Here is a 15,545-nt window from a genome sequence, read left to right as displayed (position 1 = left end):
TTTCTGAGACAGCACCAAGAGGCGGTGACATGGATTTAGCAATAAAGCCGTCTAAATGAGTTTCCAGAACAATTTCAAAGCAAGGCGACCCAAGATTAGGGCTGTAGCCGCCGCAACAAATACACCGACCACTTCGAATCGAGACCGTAGCTTAAAGTCCGCAACCACAGTGTGGGCTTGGGACGAGAGAGTCAGAGCTTTGGCAAACAGGCCCTTCTCGAAGAACTCTTTCATAAGCTCGTCCTTTTCGTACCACACGTCAAGCAACCAGTTTTCAAACGCTTTCAACGTTTCAGGCGACACGTTGTCTATATCCACCAGGTCGTCATCTCCCAAAGGAATATCTTTGATAGCAAATGCCCGAATGTGGTAGTTGATCGCCGAGGGCCCGTATCCCTTGAGATAGTACGCTTTCAAAGTGAACACTTCCTCGCCGTAGTCGTCGGCCGTGAGTCCGGAATACCCACACGTAACGTCGTAGACGTACTCTGCGGTGCCTCTCAACGCCCGCAACATGAGAAACAAACCACGCACCCGCGGGAGCAAGGTGTGTTTCAACACGGGCCGGCCGAGCTTCTCGGCAAACTTGTTCAGGCGTTCCCTCGTGTGAGGAGATCACGGTCCCTTCGGGGAAAATGATCATTTGATAAGGCCAGAGCGCTGTAGACTCCTTAGCCTCCTTTGGCGCTTTGCCCTTGGGCCAGAGCAGCACCCCTGGTAGCGTGGTGGACTCAGAGGTGGCTGATACATGGCTCACGCCAGAAGCGGATCCAAGCCCCCTGGCGTCGGCGTCGATTTCAAGCAAGCTGTTGGTCAAGTTGACTTTATCCTTCTCCCACTTTCTCAGCAAAACAAGAATTTGTAGTTCTGCATTCCCTGGCCCAAAACAGGGATCTTGGCCAAGGCAGCCTTGAGCACAATGTATACACAGTCAGAGAAGCGGGCAGTGTAGCACAAAAACCACAAGAACAACCAGTCGGTATAGATCTGGTGGTTGCAGATCCACACGCTGTTCGGCAGAACACTCGAAATCAAGTTGCCTTGGCTGTCTACTCTAAATGACGTCGTTTCCGGGAGGGCCGCTTTATCAAACGTGACGGACACTTTGGAAGGGTTGATCAAGGCGGTGAGAAACGCTAGTAGCTGGACAAATTGGTGCTTGGTCAAGTTGATCATGGCATGGTAGGCTGGTTTCTTCTTATACAAAAAGAACCAGGCCAACCCTTGGGTGAATCGAAGACACACACTGCCTAGCATGAAGGTGGCCACGGCAAAGATTGTCCTGACCACGATCACGGGCCAGGCATGGCGACTAAGCATGACGAGAAAATTAAGATTTGGGAAACTGACAGGAAATAGTTGTCAAATCGGCGATGTCACCAACGGGCCGAGGAAGAGAGTGGTTGATTCTGGGGAAATCGGTAGCAGATGCAATGAGGGTGCGAAATGCCCAAAGTTGGGTCAACGGTGGCGCTGATAGTCAGGGAGGGTTGGAAGGTAGCAAGAAGAATATGAGAAGCGGGGGGTTTAAATTGCATCCATCAATTGAGCTGGATATACGATTCTGGGGGGTTTTTTTGTGGATCAATGGCAGACATTGTTGGCGGTCTCACAGCGTCTGTGGCTCAGGCGAAGGCATGTGCGAGGTGACATAGATGGATGAGATTGGTAGACACAAGGAGGGGTGGGTATAAAGGTAACAGGATTTGTATAGAACAAGACCTGGTTGCATTACTGGATGCTTGCCAAGCTAAATCGAGTACTGTTAATCGCTACTGTTGTTGGGCTACGTGATGTTCATGATTGTAAGCGCATAGAAGGATCTTTGATGTAGTTAGAATAAGGTTTGTTTGTTTGATGCTTGGTTTGAGGGGCATGTAGGTCCAGAAAAATCCCATCCTTGCTTCATTTCAAATTCATCATTACTTTACCTGGAGCTACAGTGTATGATGGCTTGTGGGATTTTGCAGCCAATGTAAGTGGCGTATCCACATTGGCGAGAGAGTACTGGAATCGTCATCAAAGCTCCCCACATTCGAGATACAACGAGCCAATATTGAGTCCACTTTAAAGTAGGCATGTCAAGTCACTGGGGTCTACACTCCATGAATATCCAATCTCCTGTGTTCGATATTCATCTCATAGCACAGGCTTTCCCAAGAATAATAATACTCAATATCAATCTTCGTTAAGTTTATCTACATGGCTCTCAAATTATGTGATGAGGGGCAAAGAGAGCAAGAGAAAGACGACGCCTTGAAGAACCTCTATGAGAGATGCTGTGCAATGGCACAATTGGTGCAATGATTAGATTCACTAGCCTTCACCGTGTGTTATATCCGGGGCTCCGGAGCTAGTGTGCTTCGATTTGGTTGCAGTGAAATTTCATTCACCAAACGACTGAAGAACGCTTGAGATTCCACACCTACGTCACGTCCAACAAACTATCGTGTCCCTTGCACTAACTGCGTGGCGCCAGTTCCGTAGCCTGGAAAGCGCAATGTCTGATGTAGTCCCAATTAATGGACAAACACAATGAAGTGAAAGGAACTGAAGAAACAAAAGATGCAGCGCTTCACAGGTCAAGCTCTACGCAAATAGCGTCATCGATTCATATTTGTAGGCTGATTTGACTTCTCGATTTGTCTGCCACTAGTTCTATCATCTTCACATGAGCGACACGCAAATGGCTGCGAACAATGCTTGAGCACTCTACAAACCACAGAAAGACACAACACCATGCGTCCACAAACCAAAGTCTTTTTGGTGTTCCAATCCCGTGTTCAAGCAAGTTTATATTGGAATTTCTCATTCCTGATTTCTTCTCCATCTCCAACGTCGATTTCCATGATTCCTTCATCGTAGCCATATCGCATATTCCTTCCTCCAGCCGTGCAACGGCTCAGAAATCTTCCCCACCGTTAACTCCAACTTGTGGAATTAACTCCTATAATCCTCAAGCATTGGGTTTTCACCACTATTTCCTTAACTCATAGTTGGGTGTGCCCTTGCCTCGGCTGCAAATCGCCAACACCATTGCTTTGTGTCACTTTTGCAGCCCTGGTACCGATACGAGGGCTTTTCGCAGCCAGACAGATGAATGGTGGAATATAAGCAACAGCACAGAGACGGAAAATCGCCAGTGAGAATTTGGTCATTAAAAAACCTTCTGCCAATTAAAAATTCTAAAGATCGGAATATTGATACTTTTTTTTATTTTTCTCTTTTCTTTGTATTTCTTTTTTCTTCCGTCTCCCATCCTTCGCTCTACACTTCATCCATTGATCCATCCACCCACCTTAATCGGTACGTTTTATCGCCGGTCGCACCAGCGCTGTCTGCCTCTTCAGGAAGAGTCACTAACTTAAGCAATGGCCTGGTCAAAGATCTGATCAAAGCTCTGGTCAAAATTTCACGATCTGTATTCAGTAACTCTCGAAAAACCATAGCTTTTCATTCCTCGGTGCCTCCCCTCTTTGGCCGTTGTCATTGTCTGCGTGGCTCCCTCTTTCCGTCCACCTCTATTTTTCGCCTGTTTCCCCCCGGGCACAAACGCTCATCATACCGACCGAGGCCTCTCCCGCAAGCTATTGTTTCCAACCACTTTCTTCCCGCCACCAACGAGACCATCCAAAGTCTGAAGAGTCCACACTGAAATCAAAGCTTTTATTTATTTTGTGAGAGTAACCATCCTTCACCGGAGAGAAGCGCTTGCCCACCCATTTATACTCCGGCTCCATTTTGCACACATTCAAACGCTACACATCTACCTGCAATGTCACACAGACCGTCGTCGGTGGCCTCGTTAGCCAGTTCAGTGGAGTCTCTCAACTCTGAAGAACGCCTGGTGCAAGCTCCTCAGGAATATCACGAACCAAAGTCAAGCACATCGCCTTCTGCTGATTCCAAGGATGAACCTCAGCTCCCTGATTTGGAGCAGGGTCAAACTCACCAACTGCAAGCGGTGCTGGAGAAGATGCTGTTGAAGGAGATGAAGAGCCACGTTGTTCCTCGTAGGGAGAGACGCGGCCTTCTAGCGCAACTTCTGATCGTGCCTGAGCTAGACGACGCCAGGAACTATACACCTAATATCAAGCTTTTGATTGTCATCATCGTTGCCTTTGCTGGTATAACAGGCCCCATGGGCACGTCCATTATCTTGCCTGCGGTTGGAGACGTGTCGAGGAGCTTACATACGTCGTCTTCTATCGTCAACGTCTCCGTCGGAATCTACTTGATCTCGCTAGGCGTATTTCCTATTTGGTGGTCGAACTTCTCGGAGAAACACGGCCGACGCAGCGTCTATGTTGTGTCGTTCATCTGGTTTTTCGCCTTTTCCATCGGCTGTTGTCTTGCTCCTTCTATCGGTGCCCTTATCGTCTTGCGACTTTTAGCCGGCGTGGGTGCTTCAGCCGTGCAAGCATGCGGTGCTGCCACCGTTTCTGACCTCTACATCCAAGAAGAACGTGGTTATGCCTTGGGGCTTTTTTATTTGGGTCCGCTTTTGGGTCCTTTCCTCTCTCCTATCATTGGTGGTGCTGTGGCGGAAGCCTGGGGTTGGAGGGCCACAATGTGGGTCATGGTGATTTTCACTGGCATCAACGTTCTCTCGCTTGTTTTCTTCTTGCCAGAGACTCTCAGACAGGCCGATTCCATGGCTGCTGTGCGTGAACGCCTTAAGAAAGAACTCGGCTCTGCCGCCAATGGAGATCCTAACGCTCCCACCGAAGAGGAGCTCACTCGGTTTGCTACCAACCTTTCACAAAACTCTTCCTTGCGAGAGACATATTGCACGACGAAACAGCCTGTGACCCTGTCATGCCAACGTTATCTAGGCTCACCACGGAAACTCCGCATACTCCAAAAAGATCAAGGAGCAGGAGTTACTTGAGGCCGAGGAGGCAGACCCCATAGATCATACCAAGTGGTCTCACATCTTGTACGACTACTTCATCAGACCTACTCATGCAGTGATTCTACTTGCTTACCCTCCAGTCACTTTGACGATCTGTTATTCGTCCATCAGTTTCTGTGTTATTTATTTTTTCAACATTACAATCACCGAAATGTATGCCAAAGAACCTTATAATTTCAGCACGGTCATTGTGGGTCTTATGTATATTCCTAATTCCGTCACGTATCTAATGGCTTCGATCTTTGGTGGAAAATGGAACGATTGGCTCATTAGGCGTTCAGGCCGTCGGAACAATGGTGAATTGAAGCCTGAATCTCGTATCTCGTGGAACATTGTTACAGCGATCACACTTTACCCTGCTGCGTGTTTGATCTTCGGTTGGTGTCTCAAATACGGGGAACACTGGGTAACGCCGTTGATCGGTACTGCCCTATTTGGATTCGCCTCGATGCTTACCATAGGTGTCACTGTGACCTATCTCATTGACGTTTTACCCGGTAAGGGTGCCACGGGTGTTGCTCTCAACAATTTAGTTCGTCAAATCCTTGCAGCTGCCGCTACGTTTGTCACTGTTCCATTGATCAATGCTTTGGGCACTGGTGTGCTATTCTCGATCATTGCCGGTGTTATAACAGTGTCTGGAGTGTCATTGCTATACCTCAAACATCACGGTGGCCAGCTTCGTGAACGTTATGATATCATGGACTACTACAAGCGTCTCTGATGGCGCGCTCCCCTTTTATTTATTGCATTGACTGCCTTTTATAGATATGCTAGAATTTTGGCCGACAATTTATGATGTTGTCAAAGAGATAGTCAACATTGAGTCCCTCACGTTTCAAAGAGTTAAGCTGTGGTCGTATGATTGCAACAAGCTCTTTGTAGTGCTTTTCGTCCTTGACGTACCACACTTTATCTTCTTTAATTAGAAGTGTCTCTTCCGCGTGCTTCTTGATGATGTCCACTAATTGTGTCATTTCGGATACGCACCATGTAATAAACCCACTGGAGTCTATGCTTCCCAGTTTAGAGTTGTGAAGTAACCCTTCAATACAATCGCTGTAAATCTGCAAAGCCCGGCGAATGATCAGGGTATAAACTATTGTCAAGTTGGCAATGTAATTTATAATGTCAACCTTTGTCGACCCATGGGCGCTAGATACAAGCTTGCCTACCGTCTTGGACAAATGTGAGGAAAGAGCTTCAAGGATAGCATTAATACCTTCCCCTTGCATACCAAACTGGTGGTAGTAGCTAAGAATTTCAGAAATCGTATCAGTATCGTAAGTCAGAATGTTGTGTTGCAAATCAAATTGAAGATTCTGTTGAACCTGATAGCGTCTGTTGCTTAGCTTCAATTTTACAACATCAACAAGTATTCTTAATTCCTCTAAGGAGCCATCCTGTTCTTTTGCCTGAATTCCCGCTATCCTCATCACAATATTGGCTACCTTCTGATCAATCACCATCATAAGCTGAGTTGCCTGAGCGTAATTGTTGTGAGCCAAGTCAACATCAACTTCATCAAGCTTATCCTCTGCATTCTTTAGCTCTATGAATAGCCTATGCGGCAGCCTATCGGAGCCCGGCTTTTTGATTCCGCCTTCTTTGTTGTAATCATGAGACCTGTTCCTGGAATGTACTCTAGCTGAAATATCTTGCAATATCACGTCATTGCTTTGTCTTTGGCCGCTCGACCGACGATTGAATCCAACATCCTCAGTTGACCCACTGCGCGAGTGTCCATGGATACCAGACGAGCGTAGAGATTCACGTAAATGTCGCAGCTCTGCGTTCTCTTCGTGAAGGCTTGTAGTGCTGCTGTTTAAGGCAAACTCTCCGCTGGCTCTTGGAGTTCGTTGTTCCTCTTCTATGATGCGATTTTTCTGAGCGAGCTCTGCCTTGCCCTTTTGGTAAGCATTCATGACCCGTGAGAAGTGATCATATCTATCAGTTTGATAGACGTAACTGAATGAAGGTGCTCGAAGATTGATTACATGTACTCTGGAGCCCTCCTTACTAGACACTTGACTTGGTGCCTTGATTTCAGCTATCTCAACATTTTGTAATGGCCAACAATAAATGGCCTGAAGGCGCTTTGAACTTCCTTCTTGAGACAGCTTCCGGGTAGCTATCATAACCAAATCATTAAGCAAGAACAAGTGAATCAGTCTGCTTGCCTTCCAAGTACCCACATTAATTTCATGCCATCTACCACTTTCTGCCAACACGTGTCTACCTGGAATCGCTTGGACAAACTTTTGAGCTCCGTCTACATGCTTGAATAGAGACTGTAACTCTGTGGCCCACATTTTTTGCAAAAGCAACACTGACAGCCTATCCTTTCTCTTATTGGGCGCCTGCTGCCCGTTTGGATGGGAGTGGCCATTGAAGACATGGGAATCGCTCATTCGGGGGCCCTCTTTCTCCAAAGCAATTCTCCTTTCTGCTGCCTCGGCAAAGTCAGCCAATATTTGATAGAGTTCTTTTGTCAGAACGCGTAGTGAAAACAACTCCTCCTGGGTGAGACGCAAATCGTCAGTCAATTGCAATATGTTCTTCTGGTTGGTGTTAATTCTGCTCTTGATGTCTTCGTCCAACGAGGCCTTCTGTGTCAATAAGGACTTGTAAAAATCGTCGATCACGGTGACGTCCTTGTCACGCAATTCCGTCTTGATGACTTGGACAATGTCATCCTCATTGGATCTCCTTCGGTTCGTCGCAAAGCTTCGTATCAGGGTAGTTTCTGAATTGTTTGTCGCAGTTCTATACATTGACTGTCCCAGAGTTGGTGGCATCGATGGATCGAATGGCACCGCTGCCGACTGCTGAATCGACATTCTCCGGTTGTGTCTTCTGCTTGAGGCAGCTGTCTTCGGCACCTGTAGCGTGTTAGCATACGGCTCAGACTCGACTTTCCCTTGTTTCAAATTGGCATTGGCATACGGATTGGCTGATTTTGTTGCCTTAGCAGGCGCTCCTGATTGCCATGGAGCCCTACTCTTCCTGTTCAGCTTCGTATCCATGTTAGCCAATCGAGGAATGCTAGCTGTACAGTAAATCGTGTAGATAGTGGAGGTGAGGTAGGGGCGTGCGATCCTCAAGAGACACCCCGGGGAGAGACAGTATAGTTAGAGAAGAGAAGTATAATTTGAAGGGATTAATCTCAAAATAACATTTTTCGTGTGGATTTGTGGTATAGAATTGACAGTTAAAAATCATGAAAGCACTTTTGGCGTTGTGCTCTACTAGACGGCAACTTATTATTTGTCAAAGCTCTTAGAGAACTAGTTACTGGAATTTCGCAAATCTAGTTAGTGTGAAGAAAAATTGCAAAAATGGCAGCCAAAAATATACAATCGACGCAATAAAAAAACTGTTTTGTCTTAATCTAAAATACAAATGGGCTTTTTTTGATTTCTGGATGCCAAAATTTGTGTGTTTTCAGCTCGAAATTATCTATGTACTTGACCCAGTTGTGATGTCCAACCTGGCTGGCTCCTGCATCAACCAGCACTCATGTCAAACTTTCACCTCTAACTACTCTACGCTTTTTCCACCACTGGTTATGTCTCTCACGAGTCTTGAACTCAACTACCTCATATGGAGGTATCTCCAGGAAAGTGGGTACGACTTGGCCGCGTACGCCCTACAGCAGAGCTCTCAGTGCCTTGAATACGAGCACGACAAGAACAAAATCATAGACTCGATAGAGCCAGGCTGCTTGGTCAATCTAGTACAGAAGGGGATACTATACACATTTGTGGAAGACGCCGCAGAGATGAAGAACGAGAATATATCTCTTGTGAATGCCATATTAAAAGATTATCAGAACCGTGAGAACAACCTGGAAAAGGACTCACTGCGATTTACGCTAAAGAAAGATGAGTCCAATGGATCCAAAGATGTTGATATGGATGGCGAAAAGAACAAGAATGGCACAAACGATGCACAAGATCAACACGAATCACAAGAAGAGGAGAATGAGCCAGTTGTAATTGAGTTCTCAACGAAGACCTTAACTCCATTAACAAATTTCTCCAGCTCTTTGGCGGCAGAGTACCATCCGATGACCTCAGTGCTAGCATATGGCTGCGACGACTCCACCGCCAAGATACTAGCGCTAGATAATGGAATCATTGCGGAAGCAGTCACGCTAAATATACCTCCTCTCTTCACTGGAGAAAATACTCCCACCCCCAACGAGATAACAACGGTGCTGTGGTCGCCTCAGGGTACTATGATACTTACTGCTGGTACAAATGGCGAGATAAGAGCCTGGACCCCCGACGGGAAACTCAAAAATATTGTAAATACTCCAGTGGATGCGAACAAGGCCGCTGTGCCTCTACACTCTGTTCTATGGAGTCCACTTGGTCAGTTTGTCCTTACAGTCGATGTCTCTGGCACTGTTCGGATATGGGATGGTGTGAATCTTACGCCAATACAAGAGCTTCGGGGCCATGAAGGCACTACTCTAGTTCCAGAGGCAAGCTGGGTCAGCGAGAACAAGTTCGCTTTGGCGACGTTCAAAAACGCCATCAAGATAAATTCAGTCAACCCGCAGGCACCATTTGGTTCGCCGGAGTCTGTTGTCACCGTGGGCGTTGTCGCTGGTCACCTTCACCATATCTCCAACCTCACATTCAACCCTGTGTCGAAGCTTCTCGCGTCGGCGTCAGACGTTGACTACGCAATTAAAGTATGGAACAGTCTGTCATCACGCGACGCATTGGAGCTCAATAGCACCCAGGAAAAGGAGGAAGAAGTGAGTTATCATACGGCACCCATAATTGGGCTTCACTGGCTCACAGGACCACAGGATGTTCAAGGTAACGAATTGGTATCTGTGTCCATGGAGGGCGTAATCAACATATGGGATGCATTCACTGGAGAAGTCATCAAAAGCACTAATATTTTCAAGAGCCCAGACAGCTACCAGTTCGCCGAGGAGGCCCCCATCGACACCAGTAATCCACTAATATTCGCCAGCGCCCTCTCCCACGATGCACGATTCCTAGCGATAGGTGATGACACGGGAAACGTTACTATCTGGGACGTAGTGGCGAAACGGTATCGGGGCACCTCGTCAGGGCTACGATGTCTTGGAATCTACATGTTCAAAGAGCAAGCCGACGCCGAGAACGTGGGCATCTGTGATCTTGCATGGTCCAGTAAAGATGAGCTCCTCACCGTCTGCTACAAAGGCAGCGAGAGTGTGGTGCTCCAGTGGAACGGGTACGAATAGTGATGACGACAACGGTAATATCTGTAATATATGTATTAGTAGATTTAATCAACAAAAAGAGCAACTAGCTGGTGGCCTCAGACACCACAGAAGAGACAGTCTCGCTAACCTGTGCAATTGCGCTTTTCTTGATCGCTGGGTTGGTGCTGGGGAAGAAAATGTCAAGGTAGCACGTCAGCAAAGAAACCAACGCAAACACCACCCGCAACAACGGAGGCTGCGAGCCCGCCTGCGAATCGTCCTGAGGCTTGTTGATTGGCTCAGACAAGTACGACTGGATCGCCAAAAACAAGGCTGACCAAGACATGATCTTGTTTCTCATGAACATGGCCGCCATGGGAAGGGTCTGGGATATCATGCTTCCAACCTCGGCTCTTGGCTTAGCTGGAAAGTGGTGGTAACTGGAGGTTAGTATGAGTCACAAAAGTATGGGCCAAGATGGACATACGGAACGACCAAGTCTTCTCTCTTGCGGGACATGGTGGTGGTTAATGAGGCTGGTGAATTGAGGTGGGTGAAATACTCAGCCAGTTGTGTTAGCGCGCACAGGACATCTGGATGCGACCTGCTGAAGAAGAGAACTAGTTGATATTATCTGGATTAAATCTACTTGTTGGTGCTTGGTTGATGGTGCTGACGGTTGTAGAATTTGGTTGAAAAATCATTGGGTGGTGTTGAATAGTGGGGTAGTAGTGGTGGAATAATTTAGTGGTGTCGATGTATGCTCACTAACGCAATTTAGAACTAATGCTGCAACATCAAAGGAGCAGCGATGCAATGTATTGTGCCTTCGCGTTGATGGTGGGCTAGCTTCCTGAGACCTTTTCTTCATTGGCTGCATCCTGCCTGAGGAGGTCTCGTTGTCTGAAGTGAACTCCCACTATTGCAATTGTCATGTCTACAATGTGTTGTGAGGTCTTGGAAGCATCGTCGGCACCAGCCAACTTCTCGCGGATCTTGAGCGCCTTCTTGCCCAAATCTCGCACAATGGCCATTTCCTTGTGATCTAGCTCGTGATCAAGCCGAAGCAATGTCGTGAAGATCCACTGGCCTAGTTCCTCAGGCATGCTCATCAGAAGCCACTTTGTGTAATACACCACGAGTTTGATAATAGTGGTGTGTTCGAGAAACTCTAGAAATACAGGATCTGGTGATTCGGTAAACAACTTCTTTCTCCATTCGGCAGCCGTCTCGGGTACTGCGTAGCTCATTTCATCCGCCTCCTCGTCTTCCTTCCTTAGTCGCTCGTCCCTGGCAGTCTTCGCCTGCTCAAACGTCTTGATGATTTCATCGACCGTCTCTAGTGGGACAATTGACTCTGTTTCAGTTGGCTGTGCAATCTTCTGCGTCTCTTCTCTTCTCACATAATAAAAGGGTTGATCGGCCTCTGCCTCCTCTCTCACAGACTTTAGGTACTGGAACACTTTCGCACTGTCACCATCTTCTGGTAGCACATCGAGGGGGAACGCACGATGCTGACCAAAAGAATCGTCGAGGGGGCCTTGCGTATATTGCGCTTCCTCAACCTTCTGTCTTTTCCTGTCGGAGACCATTCTGAGGACCACGGTTAAGGCCGTGAACCAAATTGTCTCGATGGAGGCACGTGATCGATCACGTGCCGCTGGCTGCAAAAGTTATTTTGTAGTATTGTTGCCGATTTCACCCAACTTCGATTAAGATAAAGTCGCAGGTATGGTAAACCATGCAGAACATACATGATTGACTCTTTTGAGGAACTATCCTTCGGTCAGACAGGATCGAGTGGTCACATACTCCAGAACAGGTTGTCGAAGAAGCTCTTATTGTGCAAAAAACCGAGGAGTTCAATGACTCTATTGCTGCAATTACCAAGCCAACTATCGCGAATACTCTTGAACCAAGTATCAAGTGTCACAATGACCACATTGATAATAACCAACTTGGCTTCTATAAGCATGTGTCGTCCCACAAAGATTTGCGAGATGCTAGTGCTAAAGCTGAAAGGTTTATCAAAATACCAACGGGGAAAATGCCATTAAGCTGACTGCCTTCCAAGCTCAATCACGCTGATCAATAGGGCCCCGTGGATTACATCGTATAAGTGTGGCTCAGAGGGGATACGATACGTCAGTCATTGGAGATTAAGCGCCCCATTTAATTTGATCAAGACCTTCTACGCTTTGTGATTCCTCTGAACCTGATCAAGATTTGGAGTAATCTTCCAAAGGACGAATCGTTCCATATATTCCTTGCTATATATAACTCCATTGTCGACCTACGTTTCATGAGTTTTGTTGGCATTTATTGATTGCTGCAGGAACACCCTAGAGATGATGGAAAAACACTCAATAACAAGTGATAAATTCTCATCGCCTACCGTCGCTGTTTAAAATACTCAATTCATGACTGATACGAGAATTCAAAAACTTTTCCCAACTTGAATATCTTATGCCTAGCATCATCACAATTCGATCTATCTTCTTCATACTTCTTTTGAGCAGCCTGAAACAGTTCCATGTCGGACGGGCCACCTTTCGTGAAACTAAGCGAAGCAAGATTGAGGAATTTTATAGCAAAGCCCATCTTAAAAAACCTTATCAATTAATGGAACGTGAGGAATATCAGCCCTTTTTTATGTTCTCATGCAATCATGCGCACAGCTGAATAGATAACACAAATGCAGTAAATTACTGTGGTGGACTTATCTGTGGGTGGGGCAGGTGAGGCCTCCGAAAGTCCAGGGCATTCTCTTCATAAGGTCAATTGTAACTCAATGATGTTATTTTTTTTTATTTTGGAGCGAAACTATTTTACGAAGCTAAGATGAGAAGGTTGCAAAACGGTGGACCCTCTGGCCCAGAAGAGGAGAAGAAAGCAAGAATTTACGAATTTGAGGGAAGAGCAAGCTTGACTGAGGAAGGGCTCTTATCTTATCACGAGGCGCCGGCATTGGTGAAAGAACTTTCAAATTTTCACCTTGATATGTTCTTATTGTAATAAGAAACGCAAAGGCGAAGCTCATTTTGCATATGCGGCGCCAATCTCAGACTGGGATAGAAATGTTGCTTTACAAGTTGCCGCCAAAAATCAAGTTCGAGTTGAATTGCGCCAAATTGCCCCAAGTATACTAGTTTCAAGACTTCTGCACCAAGCCCTATACTCAAACCCCGAAATCACAAAATGTAATTAACAAAAAAACTGATGGTGGAGAGAGTTGCAAGGCAACGAGCCCCCGGAGCTCAATGTCATGCTAGCTCCGCTCGACACCTCTTCTCGCAACCTTCAACACTTATATTGGTTTGCAAAAATTGTTTACTGCACGTACTTCCAAAGGCTACGTGATAGTCGAGATCAACCAATAGATGCATGTGTCACTCTGACTGTGGCTCTCAAAATGTAGCTCCATGCACGTCACAACAGGGGCTTTGTGCTCCATCATTTTTTAAGACGGTCCCAGAGCGTCTGCGACCTCGGCAGCTGGCGTAGGAGTCTGACTGTTTACATCGCCCGTCCCATTATCGATTTTTTCTTCTTCCGTGCAATCACCGGTCCTCTTCGAGCTTCTAGGAAACTCTCGTCGAACTTGACTGGCATGCTGGACAGTTGCCCAGCTCGGGTAGTACGCTCATGATACAAAGACACACCGAGCACACAAAGCCAATGTCCACCGGTTTCCCCGTGATGAAGCAGCTTGCTTTGTAATTGACATTTGAGTTGGTCGGAAGAATCACAATCGACCGTAGAGAAGGCTCTAAGAAGTACGCTGTCGAGAGCACCTGAATCAACCCTCGGGGCTCCTTGATGTGCAAATACACCCCGTTGGTGGCATCTGCCGCCTGCTGCAAGTAAGGAGCCTGGTTGCCGCCCAACTTGGCCACGTCAATGGGCACTTTCATCTTTGCGCCGCGAAAATCGAATTCATGATGGCAATGTAGTTCAGCTCGTAGGTATCGTTTGGGGTCACCACAAGCACTCGTGCGTGCATCGAGGTTGCTGACATGTTGGTCGACGAGCCTGTGCCCAGCGTGTTCATCGTCGATGCCGTTGAGTTGATCGCTGACGCTGTTGTGGTCGAGATCGATTGGTCTAAGTGTAAGAGTCTATTGGTGTAGGTGAGCGCTCGCAGCAAAGCTCCAGCAACGGTGGAGACTTTCTTTTCTGACTCGGAAAGATTTGTCGAGATTTTTTCTAGAGCATAATTAAGCTTCCTCATCACCACCTCGTCAACTATACGAAAGTTTCGGTACATGCCCTCGTTGATAAGAAGGGCATTCTCCTGCGAACCATGGAGACCTTTCTCATTCTCGTCAGATTCCACGCTGGGGTGTAGAATCTCCGAGCCAAGAGGCAGCGACAAAATAAACGCTACCTGGTTGCTGTTGTTAAGAGAGAGGTGTGCGTTCATGAAGACCAAAACCGTCTTGACAGTTTCTTGGATGGTGACTTTCTCTCGTAGCGAGTACCAGCTGCGCGGCGTGAGCTCGAAAATTACCGTCAAAAGCGACGGCGTGTCATTGAGTTCCTCGGGAGCGGGGATCTCCGTATAAATACTCTCAGCAATGCTGTCCATGGGAGAAACAGCGGTTGAGGTAGATTTGAAGAAATAAAAGAGACGCAGATACTGAGTGAGGCAAGCTGCTATGTACTGCAGGTAGGTTTCGCTCCCAATGCCTGAGAGAAAGTGGAGAGAGATGGAGACAACACTACAAAACAAAATTTGATGATTACTCTATTTGTGTGCATATTTATATTCTTTCCTGTCACACACCATGCAAGTAGTCAATTGTACCTGTGATTCTTTTTTTCAGAGGGGCAGCGAGAAGGCCAAGTGCTCGATGAGTATCACACCCCAATGTCTTCGTTCCAGTCAGAAGGGCGTTCGGTGATGAAGCGTTTCATCAACTCTTTGCACTTGGAGTCGTCCATCACGACAACCTCGATGCCCTTCAGACGAAGCAACTCTTCGGCACCAACAAAGTTCTCGTTCTCGCCAATGACAACTCTCTTCACCCCGTATAAAATACACGCTCCGGAGCACATATCACACGGCGACAACGTCGTATACATGGTGCATTTCTTGTAGACGCTACCAGGTAAACGACCGGCTTTCTCTAAGGTGTCTATTTCTCCGTGCAATGTGGCAGAATCTTTCTGGAACCTCTGGTTGTGGCCCCTGCTCAAAATGGTGCCATCCTCATGAATAAGAGCACCTCCGATGGGAACTCCGCCGGTCTCAAAGCCTGAAAGTTAGTGAGAATTCGAACTATAAGCTGAGACAATTAACTTACTTCTTTGAGCCTCTTCCAAGGCGATCTGCATTCCGAGAGTGTCGTCGAAGGGCATGCTGCAAAAAACCTCTGGTTATGATATGGAGCGCAAAATCGATAAACGGAAACTGATGAG

General features: G+C 46.9%; 9 protein-coding genes across 9 annotated transcripts; 2 read left to right on the top strand and 7 right to left on the bottom strand. All coding sequences in view use genetic code 12, as the record gives it.

Moving 5' to 3' along the window:
• Nucleotides 1–51: 51 nt before the first annotated feature.
• CJI96_0004190 (uncharacterized protein) lies at nt 52–516 on the bottom strand (the record flags this gene model as incomplete). The annotated part of the gene is made up of 1 exon (XM_054702168.1): nt 52–516. The coding sequence occupies one exon, from the start codon at nt 514–516 to the stop codon at nt 52–54; it is 465 nt and encodes a 154-aa protein (XP_054558143.1).
• Nucleotides 517–843: 327 nt separating this feature from the next.
• On the bottom strand, nt 844–1,320 carry CJI96_0004189 (uncharacterized protein; the record flags this gene model as incomplete). Its single annotated transcript, XM_029037418.2, has 1 exon — nt 844–1,320. The coding sequence occupies one exon, from the start codon at nt 1,318–1,320 to the stop codon at nt 844–846; it is 477 nt and encodes a 158-aa protein (XP_028888474.2).
• A 2,455-nt stretch (nt 1,321–3,775) lies between these two features.
• QDR3 (Qdr3p) lies at nt 3,776–5,639 on the top strand (the record flags this gene model as incomplete). The annotated part of the gene is made up of 2 exons (XM_054702167.1): nt 3,776–4,807; nt 4,869–5,639. The coding sequence occupies 2 exons, from the start codon at nt 3,776–3,778 to the stop codon at nt 5,637–5,639; spliced, it is 1,803 nt and encodes a 600-aa protein (XP_054558142.1).
• Nucleotides 5,640–5,688: 49 nt separating this feature from the next.
• EXO84 (exocyst subunit EXO84) lies at nt 5,689–7,941 on the bottom strand (the record flags this gene model as incomplete). Its single annotated transcript, XM_029037416.2, has 1 exon — nt 5,689–7,941. The coding sequence occupies one exon, from the start codon at nt 7,939–7,941 to the stop codon at nt 5,689–5,691; it is 2,253 nt and encodes a 750-aa protein (XP_028888472.2).
• A 542-nt stretch (nt 7,942–8,483) lies between these two features.
• Nucleotides 8,484–10,163, top strand: CJI96_0004186 (uncharacterized protein; the record flags this gene model as incomplete). The annotated part of the gene is made up of 1 exon (XM_029037415.2): nt 8,484–10,163. One exon carries the CDS (start codon nt 8,484–8,486, stop codon nt 10,161–10,163), a length of 1,680 nt encoding a protein of 559 aa, XP_028888471.2.
• A 64-nt stretch (nt 10,164–10,227) lies between these two features.
• On the bottom strand, nt 10,228–10,643 carry CJI96_0004185 (uncharacterized protein; the record flags this gene model as incomplete). The annotated part of the gene is made up of 2 exons (XM_029037414.2): nt 10,228–10,564; nt 10,612–10,643. 2 exons carry the CDS (start codon nt 10,641–10,643, stop codon nt 10,228–10,230), a joined length of 369 nt encoding a protein of 122 aa, XP_028888470.2.
• Nucleotides 10,644–10,969: 326 nt separating this feature from the next.
• On the bottom strand, nt 10,970–11,716 carry CJI96_0004184 (uncharacterized protein; the record flags this gene model as incomplete). The annotated part of the gene is made up of 1 exon (XM_029037413.2): nt 10,970–11,716. One exon carries the CDS (start codon nt 11,714–11,716, stop codon nt 10,970–10,972), a length of 747 nt encoding a protein of 248 aa, XP_028888469.2.
• A 2,318-nt stretch (nt 11,717–14,034) lies between these two features.
• CJI96_0004183 (TFIIH/NER complex subunit TFB4) lies at nt 14,035–14,712 on the bottom strand (the record flags this gene model as incomplete). The annotated part of the gene is made up of 1 exon (XM_029037412.2): nt 14,035–14,712. One exon carries the CDS (start codon nt 14,710–14,712, stop codon nt 14,035–14,037), a length of 678 nt encoding a protein of 225 aa, XP_028888468.2.
• A 272-nt stretch (nt 14,713–14,984) lies between these two features.
• FCA1 (cytosine deaminase) lies at nt 14,985–15,485 on the bottom strand (the record flags this gene model as incomplete). Its single annotated transcript, XM_029037411.2, has 2 exons — nt 14,985–15,382; nt 15,431–15,485. The coding sequence occupies 2 exons, from the start codon at nt 15,483–15,485 to the stop codon at nt 14,985–14,987; spliced, it is 453 nt and encodes a 150-aa protein (XP_028888467.1).
• Between the last annotated feature and the right edge of the window lie 60 nt (nt 15,486–15,545).

This window comes from Candidozyma auris, chromosome 4 (genome assembly GCF_003013715.1).
Source record: "Candidozyma auris chromosome 4, complete sequence".
NCBI classification, from domain to species: Eukaryota; Fungi; Ascomycota; class Pichiomycetes; order Serinales; family Metschnikowiaceae; genus Candidozyma; species Candidozyma auris.
This window is presented reverse-complemented; position numbering and strand designations above follow the sequence as displayed.